Below are 14,848 nucleotides of genomic sequence, written 5' to 3'. Positions count from 1 at the left end.
CCAAGGATAACTATAGGCATTTCAACATCCCCAACAGTTATTTTCTGGTCTGGGAATAAAGTCCCTTCCTGCAGCTTTTGAAACAGACCAGAGTTCCTGAAGATGCGAGCGTCATGTACCTTTCCCGGCCATCCCACGTTGATGTTGGTGAAACGTCCCTTGTGATCCACCAGAGCTTGCAGCACTATTGAAAAGTACCCCTTGCGGTTTATGTACTCGCCGGCTTGGTGCTCCGGTGCCAAGATAGGGATATGGATTCCGTCTATGGCTCCACCACAGTTAGGGAATCCCATTGCAGCAAAGCCATCCACCATGACCTGCACATTTCCCAGGGTCACTACCCTTGATATCAGCAGATCTTTGATTGCGTTGGCTACTTGCATCACCACAGCCCCCACAGTAGATTTGCCCACTCCAAATTGATTCCCGACTGACCGGTAGCTGTCTGGCGTTGCAAGCTTCCACAAGGCTATCACCACTAGCTTCTCAACTGTGAGGGCTGCTCTCATTTTGGTATTATTGCGCCTCAGGGCAGGGGAAAGCATGTCACAAAGTTCCATGGAAGTGCCTTTACGCATGCAAAAGTTTCACAGCCACTGGGAATCGTCCCAGACCTGCAACACAATGTGGTCCCCACCAGTCTGTGCTTGTTTCTCGAGCCCAGAATCGGCGTTCCACCGCATGAACCTGCCCCATTAGCACCATGATGCCCACATTGTCAGGGCCCCTGCTTTAAGAGAAGTCTGTGTCCATGTCCTCATCACTTTCGTCACCGCGCTGACATCGCCTACTCACCCGGTTTCGCTTTGCCAGGTTCTGGTGCTGCATATACTGCTTGGTAATGCGCATGGTATTTAATGTGCTCTTAACTGCCAAAGTGATCTGAGCGGGCTCCGTGCTTGCCGTGGTATGGCGTCTGCACAGAAAAAAGGCGCGGAACGATTGTCTGCTGTTGCCCTGACCGAGGGAAGGGCGACTGACGACATGGCTTACAGGGTTGGCTTACAGGGAATTAAAATCAACAAAGGGGGTGGCTTTGCAAGAAACTGAATGGCCCCCTCAAGGCTAGAACTCAAAACTGGGTTTAGCAGGCCGTTGATTTCACAGAGGAAGGGAGGAGAAAATGAACACAAAACAAATCTGGTTTATTTCTTGTTTTGAGCCACTTCATCTATCTTTATACATCTTGCTGGCAGCAGACTGTGCAGTACGACCACTAGCCTTCGTCATCTCCTGGGTGCTCGGCAGAAGACGGTGCAGTATGACTGCTGGCCATCGTCTTCTGCTGGCTGCAGATTAAAAGACAGTGCACTGCCGGTAGGACTGAATCGCCATGAGACGAAACTTAAAAGGGAAATGACCTGGCTGAGTCACTCCCATGTTTGCCCAGGCGCCCCTGACCTCATCGAGGTTGGATAAAAGAGCACCCAGGACTACATCGACGACGGCTACCACTCATACTGCACTGTCTGCTGCCAAAAGGCAATAAACTGCTGCTGTGTAGCAATGCAGTACCACGTCTGCCAGCACCCAGGAAACATACGGTGACTGTGAGCTGAGCAGGCTCCATGCTTGCCGTGGTATGGCATCTGCACAGGTAACTCAAGAAAACAGGCAAAAACGATTGTCTGCCCTTGCTTTCATGGAAGGAGGGAGGGAAGGGCGTGCTGCGCATCAGAGAAGCTTTGAAAACCAGTTTCATGACTGGCCAGGCTACGATGTGAAAGTTCTGTTCGTTTCTCCTTGATGAAAACCCACCCCCTTGGTTCACTCTACTTCCCTGTAAGCCAACCGCCCTCCCCCCTTCGATCACCGCTTGCAGGGGCAATAAAGTCATTGTTGTTTCAAAATCATGCATTCATTATTAATTCATCACACAAATAGGGGGATAACTGCAAGGTAGCCCAGGAAGGGTGGGGGAGGAGGGAAGCACCGGGGGGGGGTGGTGGATGAAGGAAGGACAAGGCCACACTTCACTTCAAAACTTATTGAATGCCAGCCTTCTGTTGCTTGGGCAGTTCTCTGGGGTGGAGTGGTTAGGTGCCCGGAGGGCCCCCCTGCATTCTTGGGCGTCTGGGTGAGGAGGCTATGGAACTTGGGGAGGAGGGCGGTCGGTTACACAGGGGCTGCAGTGGCAGTCTGTGCTCCTGCTGCCTTTCCTGCAGCTTCACCAGACACCGGAGCATATCAGTTTGATCCCCCAGTAGCCTCAGCATTGCATCCTGCCTCCTCTCATCATGCTGCCGCCACCTCTCCTGCTGCTCCAGCCATCTATCCTCTCACGCGTCCCTCCTATCCTCTCATTCATTTTGTGCTTTCTTGGACTCTGACATTGTTTGCCTCCACGCATTCTGCTGAGCTCTTTCAGTGCGGGAGGACTGCATGAGCTCAGAGAATATTTCATTGCGAGTGCGTTTTTTTCGCCTTTTTATCTGCACTAGCCTCTGGGATGGAGATCTTAGGGGGAGTGTTGAAACATTTGCAGCTGCGGGAGGAAAAAAAGGGAGAGTAGTATTTAAAAAGACATATTTTAGAGAACAATGGGTAGACTTTCACAGTGAACTAAGCTGTTAACATTACATAGCACATGTGCTTTCAGTACAAGGTTGCATTTTGCCTCTTATATTGAGGGCCTGCCAGTTTGGTGAGAGAGATCACACACGCAGGGCTGGGCAACAGAATTCGGCTTGCAGGCAGCCATGGTAAGCCACAGTTTTTCGGCTTCTTCAACCTTCATAACATGTGGGAATGGTTTCAAACAGCAGCACTCTCCTTTCCCATACCAAGCACCCGTTGGGTTGGTCATTTAAAAGGAGGGGCTGCAGTTTTCTGGTTAACATGCAGCACAAACCCCCACACCCAATTCTCTGGGATAATCACTCTCCTGAGGATAACACAGAGAGATAAAGAACGGATGTTGCTTCAATGCCAGCAAACACCAGGACCATATGCTGCCATGCTTTGTTATGCAATGATTCCAGACTATGTGCTACTGATCTGGCGTGGTAAAGTGTCCTACCATGGAGGACGGAATAAGAAACCCCAGAAACCTTTTGCAACGGCTTTGGGAGTACCTCCAGGAGAGCTTCATGGAGATGTCCCTGGAGGATTTCTGCCCCATCCCCAGACACGTTAACAGACTTTTCCAGTAGCTGTACTGGCCGCAAATGCATCCCATGTCTTAAGGGCAAATTAAACACGCTTGCTTTTAAACCGTGTATTATATTTACAAAGGTACACTCACCAGAGCTGCCTTCTCTGCCTTCAAGGTCTGGGAGCCCGCGTTGGGAGGGTATTGGATCCAGGGTGATAAACAGTTCCTGGCTGTTCGGGAGAACGGTTTCTCCACTTGTCTGGTGTGCGCTATCTTCCTCGTCCCCAAAATCCTCATCCCTGTTGCATGAGACTCCCCCCTTGCAGGTGTCTGCGGAGAGGGGTGGGGTAGTGGTAGGGGCCCCCCGCTAGAATTGCATGCAGTTTGTCATAGAAGTGGCATGTCTGAGGCTCTGACCCGGAGCGGCCATTTGCCTCTGTTTTTTTGGTAGGCTTGCCTGAGCTCCTTAATTTTCACTCGGCACTGCTGCGGGTCCCTGTTGTAGCCTCTGTCCATCATGCCCTTGGAGATTTTTGCAATATTTTGGCATTTCGTCTTTTGGAACAGAGTTCTGATAATACGGATTCATCTCCCCAAACAGCAATGAGATCTAGTACCTCCCGTTCGGCCCATGCTGGAGCTCTTTTGTGATTCTGGGACTCCATGGTCACCTGTGCTGATGAGCTTGCCACGCTGGCCAAACAAGAAATGAAATTCAAAAGTTCCCGGGGCTTTTCCTGAGTACCTGGCTAGTGCATCTGAGTTGAAAGTGCTGTCCAGAGCAGTCACAATGGAGCACTCTGGGATAGCTCCCGGAAGCCAATACCATCGAATTGCGTCCACACTACCCCAAATTCAACCCAGCGATGTCGATTTCAGAGCTAATCCCCTCGTCGGGGAAGAGTACAGAAATCGATTTTAAGAGCCCTTTATGTTGACAAAAATGGCTTTGTGTGGACGGGTGCAGGGTTAAATTGATCTAACGCTGCTAAATTCGACCAAAACTCGTAGTGTAGACCAGGGCTCAGTGTCAGATCCTGTACATTGTTTACGAGAAGGAAAGTAGCATAACAAAACAAATCAACTAGTTTATCGACTGATGACACAGTTATTGACACAAAACCCCTCACAGTATTGTCTTGCTACTGTTTGAATAGTAGCAGTATACTGCGCGTTTCCTGTAGGGCCTACAATAAACTTGATAAGCTAGAAAAACCATGGTTTTTCCATTTAATAAATTAACTTTTGCTGTTCTTACCATTCTGTTCCTCCAGCTCATTCCCGATTTCCTGCCCCATTTGTTTTTGCCTCGATAAGACTGAGGAGAGAGCATCAAGCCCAGCATCTTGCTCTGCACAGAAACAAGAAAATAAAATACATTAAAACCCCTGCTGATATGCCATGCTGCATCCTGTAGAGGATGCAAGCTAATCCAGAGTGTTAAACTATGCCAGAAGACATGCAAGGGGGCAAAGATCTGCTGTGTGTGCAAAGAGGGTTAAACTGCATTAACAAAGAGAGACATCACCAGCATGACAATGAATTCCTATTGCAGCAGCAGATTTTAGATGATAAAAATAATGTGAATGATGGGTAATTAATTTGTCTGCTCTGGTCAAGATATTCAGCCGAGTCCCAAAAAATCCAGAAACTGAACATACAGCTGTTACTCAATCATAAATGCCCTGGAATTTCTGGCACACATATATAGGCCCTTGATTACCCTTTTTGATTTTCCAAGGAGGTTTTAACATGACTAAAAGACAAACAGGTGATGCAAGCGCCAAGGAATTCAAATAGGTTTTTTAAAGCTGAGAGAGAATATAGCATGCGTGCAAGAGGGAGACCAAGAGCATTAACAGAGCCGGATATAAAGAAGGCAGCTACAATTTAAACTTTCCCCACACAGCTCTGTCAAGGCTCCCCAATCCCCACCTTGGCACAATATGGACAGTCTCCAAGGGCAATATGGACAGTCTGTGGGCCCCATGCAGCCCTGAAAACGCACCTCATTTGTGATCTGCAGCTCTTACTACACAGGAGGCCCACAAGTGGCATTATAAAGGATGCTGCAAGGAAGAACTGCTATGGTTAACCACTTGCTGAAAGGCAAAAAACACTACGTAGGGCGAGGCTGCGTGAAGAGCCAGATATTGCTAAGCTGCAGCCAGAGAATCAGAGGTCAAAATATTGATCTGTACATCCAGAGTCTGTTTGCCTCCTAGAGTGCTGAATGCCCAACATCCCACCTAACAAAGAACCTTTCCAGCCCATGTGTGTCCCCACATGTTCACGACGCACACACACACTCAGATAAGTTTAATACCCACCATATGCCAGCAGTGTTTAAAGCTGACTCCCAAACGTTCAAAATAGAGTTGATGCTATTCTCCTGCCATGTAACTCCACACACCAGTTCATGTGCCGATTAAAATACAACTTGACTACGTAGAGATTTATTTCATTCGATCATCCTCAATGTTAAACACTGAATTGCATGCTCCCGTCTATCCGAAACCCTATTATCCGAACCCCTTCTCTGTCCCCCACGTCTCTCTCATTCTGGAAGACAAGGAAGGGTTTTGGATAAAGCAGAGGTTCAGCTAATAGAGCAGAGACCCTTGGCCAGGACTGCGAGGAGGTGGCAGCGGAAGATGAGCCCCTGGCCAAGGGGAGGCCACCCTGCTCCTGCATGGCTCCTGCAGTAGTGCAGGGTGCCCTCTGCAGCCCTGCTGTCACGGGAGTGAGTGAGCCGGGCAGAGCAGAGACCCCCAGTTAGGACTGGGAAGAACAGGACGAACCCCTAGCCGTGTGCGAGGCCACCCCGCTTCTGAACGCTCATATGGCTGCTGCCCTCTCATTTATCCAAATACAATCTGTGAACCCGTGCTATTCAGAGAATTATGAGCATAGCTTTCTTCATTTGCATCTAATGCATGCAGGCTGGGAGTTAGGTGCCCAGTTCCCAGTCGGATTTGGGTGCTCAACCCCTAGGGGCCCTTTGAAAAAAATCCAGCTTCTAGAAATAAAACAGATATTGTCATTATACATCAATTCTTATCTAGTAAGACCAGGTTTCCAAGCACTAGGGCATGCCTAATCTTAAACATGCATAAATCAATACTGCTAGCAGGGGCCTTAGTGGAAGTCAATGAGACTAGTGACATGCTTAAAGCTAGGCATGTCCTGAAATACCTGCTGAATCAGGACCGAATCAAGCTGTACCCAATAGTTCCTCGCTGCACAACTGGTGTTACAACACAACACTTCTTCCACTGCAGCCACACTCAGCTTTGCTAGTGTACATATTGTAGGCTGTAGTTTGTGTGTGCATCATAACCTAACAGACCCAGAGGGTAATCTGCATATGACTTTAAAGAAACCTTGCAAACATGTCACACCCAGACAAAACCTACTCCCCATTTACCCCAATGAAAAAATGTATGTAAAAATAGATTGTTTGGTTGGGGCAAATGGAGGAGGAGAAGTTTGTAGAGCTCCTTTAAGGAGGATACTGTCAGGTCACTCTGCTCACAATGACCTTAAGGTGCCACCATACTCCTTGTTGTTCTTTAGAACCTGGTACTCTTGTACCATGTGAAAGCAGCAGTATTTGAAGGGGAAGACCAATGCAAGAAAGTTTTATGCCACAGAACACCAGGATTTTGGAGCAAGAAACCAAAGACTGTCCCTCTGAAACTAAGGTTCTGAGATCTCACAGCATTTCTAAACAAAATTAGAATGGATTTTTAATACTCTGAGAAACTGACCAAGATTACATAAGCTTATACCTTGTATGATCCTCTGCTGTTGCTGTCTGATCTCATTAAAGCCAAGCCCGCTGGTTTCCTCCGTCTCTTCCAGGAGCCATGGGTTGGTCACACCTCGTTTCACCCCTCCAGTCATTAGGCTAGATCTGAAAATGGTTGGGTTTTTTAAGTTTAAAAAAATTCCTCTAAATAAAACCTGTTTCCTCTACAATTTGTCTCACAAGCAACTGGCTTATAATCATGAAGCTGCAAGACAGTCACTTGTCATACTGTGTGCAATTCCCTCCAAACACATTAGCCAGAGAACAATTTCTGAACTATTACGACAAAATTACCTTATAGGGTACATTACACCGCCTGAAGAAAAGGGAGTGAGATTATGATCTTGTAGCAGATACTATTACCATGTTTCTACAGGACACCGGGTAGTATATACACATCTAACTACATTGCTTGTATGGTAAGCACGCAAGACAACATAATACTTGACTACTGTTACACAATGAAAAAACACTGATATTGTTTTTACATGAATATTCATTCATTCCCCTTTTTCCCCATACAGTAAAGAATAAATATATTTTATTTTTAAATGCAGATGCGGAGTTCTAAGACTCTAGTGGTACTGTACTGTATGCATACCCCGACAGCATAATGGTTCAGTTCACTAGTACAGCTATAGATTAGACAAGTGCACTGATTCCCTGTACTCTGAAGAAGTCTGGTAAGTGAAAACTTTCTGCATTTCAAAAAAGCAACTGTGGAGAAGGAAGTCAGACAATGATTTCTCGGAATTTTTTCGTTTGACATAAGTGAACACAAGAAATCAGACAATCCCACTCTTAATTGGAACAAAAAGAAAAGGAGGACTTGTGGCACCTTAGAGACTAACCAATTTATTTGAGCATAAGCTTTCGTGAGCTACAGCTCACTTCATCGGATGCATTCAGTGGAAAATACAGTGGGGAGATTTATATACACACAGAACATGAAACAATGGGTGTTACCATACACACTGTAACGAGAGTGATCAGGTAAGGTGAGCTATTACCAGCAGGAGAGCATGGGGGGTGGGGGGAACCTTTTGTAGGGATAATCAAGGTGGGCCATTTCCAGCAGTTGACAAGAACGGCTGAGGAACAGCAGCGGGGAATAAACATGGGGAAATAGTTTTACTTTGTGTAATGACCCATCCACTCCCAGTCTTTATTCTAGCCTAAGTTAATTGTATCCAGTTTGCAAATTAATTCCAATTCAGCAGTCTCTCGTTGGAGTCTGTTTCTGAAGTGTTTTTGTTGAAAAATTGCAACTTTTAGGTCTGTAATCGAGTGACCAAAGAGATTGAAGTGTTTTCCGACTGGTTTTTGAATGTTATCGTTCTTGACGTCTGATTTGTGTCCATTTATTCTTTTACGTAGAGACTGTCCAGTTTGGCCAATGTACATGGCAGAGGGGCATTGCTGGCACATGATGGCATATATCACATTGGTAGATGTGCAGGTGAACGAGCCTCTGATAGTGTGGCTGATGTGATTAGGCCCTATGATAGTGTCCCCTGAATAGATATGTGGACACAGTTGGCAACGGGCTTTGTTGCAAGGATAGGTTCCTGGGTTAGTGGTTCTGTTGTATGGTTGCTGGTAAGTATTTGCTTCAGGCTGGGGGGCTTGTAAGCAAGGACTGGCCTGTCCTCCCAAGATCTGTGAGAGTGAGGGATTGTCCTTCAGGATGGGTTGTAGATCCTTGATGATGCGCTGGAGAGGTTTTAGTTGGGGGCTGAAGGTGATGGCTAGTGGCGTTCTGTTATTTTCTTTGTTGGGCCTGTCCTGTAGTAGGTGACTTCTGGGTATTCTTCTGGCTCTGTCAATCTGTTTCTTCACTTCAGCAGGTGGGTATTATAGTTGTAAGAATGCTTGATATAGATCTTGTAGGTGTTGGTCTCTGTCTGAGGGGTTGGAGCAAATGCGGTTGTATCGCAGAGCTTGGCTGTAGACAATGTACTACAACATCTGTAGTATGCAAGGTTTTGGAAAAAATTTTGAAGGAGAAGGTAGTTAAGGACATTGAAGTCAATGGTAAATGGGACAAAATACAACATGGTTTTACAAAAGGTAGATCGTGCCAAACCAACCTGATTTCCTTCTTTGAGAGAGTAACAGATTTTTTAGATAAAGGAAACGCAGTGGATCTAATTTATTTAGATTTTAGTAAGGCGTTTGATACTGTGCCACATGGGGAATTATTAGTTAAATTGGATAAGATGGGCATCAATAGGAAAATTGAAAGGTGGATAGGGAATTGGTTAAAGGGGAGACTACAACGGGTCCTACTGAAAGGTGAACTGTCAAGTTGGAGGGAGGTTACCAGTGGAGTTCCTCAAGGATCAGTTTTGGGACCAATCTTATTTAATCTTTTTATTACTGACCTGGGCACAAAAAGTGGGAGTGTGCTAATAAAGTTTGCAGATGATACAAAGCTGGGAGGTATTGCTAATTTAGAGAAGGACAGGGATACCCTACAGGAGGATCTGGATGACCTTGTAAACTGGAGTAATAGGAATAGGATGAAATTTAATAGTGAGAAGTGTAAGGTCATGCATTTAGGGATTAATAACAAGAATTTTAGTTATAAGCTAGGGACGCATCAACTAGAAGTAACGGAGGAGGAAAAGGACCTTGGAGTATTGGTTGATCATAGGTTGACTATGAGCTGCCAATGTGATATGGCTGTGAAAAAAGCTAATGTCGTCTTGGGATGCATCAGGAGAGGTATTTCCAGTAGGGATAAGGAGGTTTTAGTACCGTTATATAAGGCACTGGTGAGACCTCACCTGGAATACTGTGTGCAGTTCTGGTCTCCCATGTTTAAGAAGGATGAATTCAAACTGGAACAGGTACAGAGAAGGGCTACTAGGATGATCCGAGGAATGGAAAACTTGTCTTATGAAAGGAGACTCAGGGAGCTTGGCTTGTTTAGCCTAACTAAAAGAAGGTTGAGGGGAGATATGATTGCTCTCTATAAATATATCAGAGGAATAAATACCAGAGAGGGAGAGGAATTATTTAAACTCAATACCAATGTGGACACAAGAACAAATGGATATAAACTGGCCACTAGGAAATTTAGATTAGAAATTAGACGAAGGTTTCTAACCATCAGAGGAGTGAAGTTTTGGAATAGCCTTCCGAGGGAAGTAGTGGGGGCAAAAGATCTATCTTGCTTTAAGATTAAACTCGATAAGTTTATGGAGGAGATGGTATGATGGGATAACATGGTTTTGGTAATTAAATATTCATGGTAAATAGGCCCAATGGCCTGTGATGGGTTTTTAGATGGGGTAAGATCCAAGTTACCCGGGAAAGAATTTTCTGTAGTATCTGGCTGATGAATCTTGCCCATATGCTCAGGGTTTAGCTGATCGCCATATTTGGGGTCGGGAAGGAATTTTCCTCCAGGGCAGATTGGAAGGCCCTGGAGGTTTTTCGCCTTCCTCTGTAGCATGGGGCACGGGTCACTTGCTGGAGGATTCTCTGCTCCTTGAGGTCTTCAAACTACAATTTGACGACTTCAATAGCACAGATATAGGTGTGAGGTCTTTTTTAGGAGTGGTGGGTGAAATTCTGTGGCCTGCATTGTGCAGGAGGTCAGACTAGATGATCATAATGGTCCCTTCTGACCTAAATATCTATGAATCTTGTAGGTGTTGGTCTCTGTCTGAGGGGTTGGAGCAAATGCGGTTGTATCGCAGAGCTTGGCTGTAGACAATGGATCGTGTGGTGTGGTCTGGATGAAAGCTGGAGGCATGTAGGTAGGCATAGCGGTCAGTAGGTTTCCGGTATAGGGTGGTGTTTATGTGACCATCGCTTATTAGCACCGTAGTGTCCAGGAAGTGGATCTCTTGTGTGGACTGGTCCAGGCTGAGGTTGATGGTGGGAAGGAAACTGAAATCATGGTGGAATTCCTCAAGGGCTTTTTTTCCATGGGTCCAGATGATGAAGATGTCATCAATGTAGAGCAAGTAGAGTAGGGGCATTAGGGGACAAGAGCTGAGGAAGCATTGTTCTACGTCTGTTGGCATACTGTGGGGCCATGCAGATACCCATAGCAGTGCCGCTGATTTGAAGGTATACATTGTCCCCAAATGTGAAATAGTTATGGGTGAGGACAAAGTCACAAAGTTCAGCCACCAGGTTTGCCATGACATTATCGGGTATACTGTTCCTGACGGCTTGTAGTCCATCTTTGTGTGGAATGTTGGTGTAGAGGGCTTCTACATCCATAGTGGCCAGGATGGTGTTTTCTCTTTGGTCACTCGATTACAGACCTAAAAGTGACAATTCTTCAACAAAAAAACTTCAAAAACAGACTCCAATGAGAGACTGCTGAATTGGAATTAATTTGCAAACTGGATACAATTAACTTAGGCTAGAATAAAGACTGGGAGTGGATGGGTCATTACACAAAGTAAAACTATTTCCCCATGTTTATTCCCCGCCGCTGTTCCTCAGCCGTTCTTGTCAACTGCTGGAAATGTCCCACCTTGATCACTACTACAAAAGGTTGCCCCCACCCCCACCCCTACCCTCCAGCTCACCTTACCTGATCACTCTTGTTACAGTGTGTATGGTAACACCCATTGTTTCATGTTCTGTGTGTATATAAATCTCCCCACTGTATTTTCCACTGAATGCATCCGATGAAGTGAGCTGTAGCTCACGAAAGCTTATGCTCAAATAAATTGGTTAGTCTCTAAGGTGCCACAAGTCCTGCTGTTCTTTTTGCGGATATAGACTAACACGGCTGCTACTCTGAAACCTGTCATGAATTGGAACAGTATTCAAATTTTATTTAAAAGAAAGAAAAAGAATGACTTATGGCTGTTAGCTAGAGCAGGGGTTCTCAACCTTTTTCTTTCGGAGGCCCACCCAGCAGGCTATAAAAACTCCAAGGCTCACCTTTGCCACAATAACTGGTTTTCTGCATATAAAAGCCAGGGCCCGCGTTAGGGGATAGCAAGCAGGGCAGTTGCCTGGGGCCCCATGCCACAGGGGACCCTGCAAAGCTACACTGCTCAGGCTTTGGCTTCAGCCCCAGGTGGTGGGGCTCAGGGCCCCAGGCTTCTTCCCCGATGGGGTGGGTCTTCAGCTTTCTGCCCTGGGCCCAAGTGAGTAATGCTGGCCCTGCTTGGCAGACCCCCTGAAACCTGCTTGCAGCCCCCTAGGGTGCCCCGGACCCCTGGTGGAGAACCACTGAGCTATAGTATTACAGGTGTTTTCATGGTTACACAGGAAAACAATATTTCAGGGTGCCCTTTTGGTTAAGTTATATAAATTCAAGTTGTAAAATATTTACTCAATGACGACGGATTTCTGGATCCCCTACTTTCAACTGCATATTGGTTGACTGGTATGGAAAGCGTATATAATACAGTCTGCAGTCCTTCCGCACCCAAACTCCCAGTTTAAATTATGGGAGTTTGGGGTGTGCGCAGATTGCACGACTGGTTCCTGCACAAAGATCCTTCCTGAACCTTCACCAATAGTATACTAAGCTAAAATGAAGAAACAGTCAGGACATTTCTAAAATACTACTCTACCCAACACCTCCTCACCAAAAACCTCAGGAGGTCTTTCAAGTGCCTCTTTCTCACATAATCTGAGCAGTTTACAACTTCAGGTAGGATTAGAAATAAAAAAAATCGGCATCAGTTCATGCAATGGATGATGTACAGTTCCAACTCGCATACTTGCACAGATTTTGTGGCTTCTATAAATCAAACAAAATAAATTAACTGAGCAAAATACCAGAGAAAGTAACCAAAATGGGTTGTATGTTTTCAGTGAAGGGTTTGGCCACAGAGCATTGCAGAAGGGTCATTCATTTCAGCAAAGTTCAGGAGTGGCATCTAGCCATTCGGTGAGGATATACAGTAAGCTAGAGGCATCTGCTGGTTAAGAATGGAACCACCACTGCTGTAAAATATTTTAACATCCCTTCTCAGCGTGAATTCACGGCTCCCTATGAAGTGAGCTGTAGCTCACGAAAGCTTATGCTCAAATAAATTTGTTAGTCTAAGGTGCCACAAGGCCTCCTTTTCTTTTTGCGAATACAGACTAACACAGCTGCTACTCTGAAACCTATAAAATCAAGGCTACACATAAATGCAAAGGAATATGTGTGTGTATCTCCATACTATAGATTTCAGATGACATCCTCTGTCAAAATTAAACTTGAGAACACACTTAACACCTGCTCGCACTTATAAAAGTTTCAATATTTATCGAACTCTCTTTTGTTGAAAGTAAAGAATTTGCCAGGCTTAGATAATGAATCATGCTCATCCAGGACTAAGTGCTTATTCTACCTCATGATATCTCACTTAACTGTACTGACCATACTGGGAATTTAAGTATTGCAGAGCGGAAAGCAGTTTGGTTTATGGCTATAATCATTGGCTTGCTTTCTATCATGTTTAGAACAGTTGGTGGTTTGGATTATCCCTGTATTTCAGCTTTTAAGCCTCTATACAAACTTATGTATATTTATTGACGTGATTGTGAAGCAAATTTTATTTCACAAGGACACAAACCATGAAATTTTTTTTTCTAGATTAACTCCAGAATGCAATGATGAAACCTAAGTACTCCATATAGTTCACAGTCACTGCTACCCTCTTTGCAGATCCCAATAAAATGAAAGCACCACACTTTTGAGAATCTAAAAACCATTTAAAAACTACTCTGTGACACGTTATTGACTTGAACTGGAACCATATAGAACATAGTTGCAACCAAGGTCCTGTAGTGGCACCAAATCTTATATAAAGGGGGTCAAATGAGGTGTCTAAGACAAGGTTATGGTTTGCTGGTTATGATTATGCTGTCTATGTGTGTGTATCATTTTTATAGTTGAAGTTATGAATATTGGCTCTATACTGTCTGTATTCAAACTTATGCTATGCTTCTGGGGAACACCCCAGATCAGTTGGTGTCAGCTCTGCCTAGCCTGCTTGATGGCCCCTTAAGGACCATCTGCTATACAGCTGACCCACTGAGAGAAGGCAGACACGCCTTTGGACTCGGCAAGGTGTGCAGGGACCTGCCTATGGAGAGAGCTCTGAGGTTTTTCCAGGCTGTGTGAGAGACAACTTGTCTTTGGAACCAAGAAAGAAAGACCACATGGCAAGAGAATATAAAAAGCTGCTGCAGCTCCTCCATCTTGTCTTCAGTCCTGCTTCTGTCCTCTGGAGGGACTTTGCTACACTGAAGCTTTGAACCAAGGACTGAAGGACCTGTCCCAGCTGTGGATGTACTCCAGAGACTTGATGTGAACCTGCAGTTTATTCCATCCCTGCTGCAAGCCTGAACCAAGAACTTTGCCATTACTGAATGTAATTGATTCCAGTTAACCAATTCTAGCTCTCATTTATATCTTTTTCCTTTTATGAATAAACCTTTAGATTTTAGATTCTAAAGGATTGGCAACAGCGTGATTTGAGGGTAAGATCTGATTTGTATATTTACCTGGGTCTGGGGGTTGGTCCTTTGGGATCAAGAGAACCTTTTTTCTTTTACTGGGGTATTGGTTTTCATAATCATCTGTCCCCATAACGGGTGGCACTGGTGGTGATACTGGGAAACTGGGGTGTCTAAGGGAATTGCTTGTGTGACTTGTGGTTAGCCAGTGGGGTAAAACCAAAGTCCTCTCTGTCTGGCTGGTCTGGTTTGCCTTAGAGGTGGAAAAACCCCAAGCAATTTGTCCTGAATTGCCACTCTCAGTTGGGTCCCCCCAGAACCAGCATCGTTACAGTTTGGTAGTTCAAAGAGAGAATATACACCATAACAAAGGTAATGACGTCTAATTGGATATTGTCAAAATAAAGAAAGAGGAATATGTAAATCTCTCCGCTCTGACAGCTCAGCAAGCAAGAATCCAAATATATTTGCCATTTTAAAAAGCTAATGCAAGCAAATTCGGAAAAATT

General features: G+C 45.1%; 1 protein-coding gene across 6 annotated transcripts in view; it reads right to left on the bottom strand.

Annotated features, from left to right (window-relative positions):
- The window catches only part of STX8 (syntaxin 8), a 175,774-nt gene that overhangs the window by 132,763 nt on the left and 28,163 nt on the right, over positions 1 to 14,848 (bottom strand). For all 6 annotated transcript variants that reach the window (XR_012154742.1, XM_073310277.1, XM_073310280.1 and 3 more), the window contains exons 5-6: positions 6,886 to 7,010; positions 4,353 to 4,445 (exon numbers count right to left, since the gene is read on the bottom strand). Coding sequence is in view for 5 of the 6 variants with exons in the window: in XM_073310277.1 (XP_073166378.1) it covers positions 4,353 to 4,445; positions 6,886 to 7,010 (218 nt within the window). In the remaining variant the exon portion in view is untranslated. The remainder of the gene's footprint in view (positions 1 to 4,352; positions 4,446 to 6,885; positions 7,011 to 14,848) is intronic.

The sequence above is a fragment of the Lepidochelys kempii genome, chromosome 14, assembly GCF_965140265.1.
Source record: "Lepidochelys kempii isolate rLepKem1 chromosome 14, rLepKem1.hap2, whole genome shotgun sequence".
In the NCBI taxonomy this organism is placed as follows: Eukaryota; Metazoa; Chordata; order Testudines; family Cheloniidae; genus Lepidochelys; species Lepidochelys kempii.
Note: the sequence above shows the minus strand (reverse complement) of the source record. Positions and strands in the feature narration are given on the sequence as shown.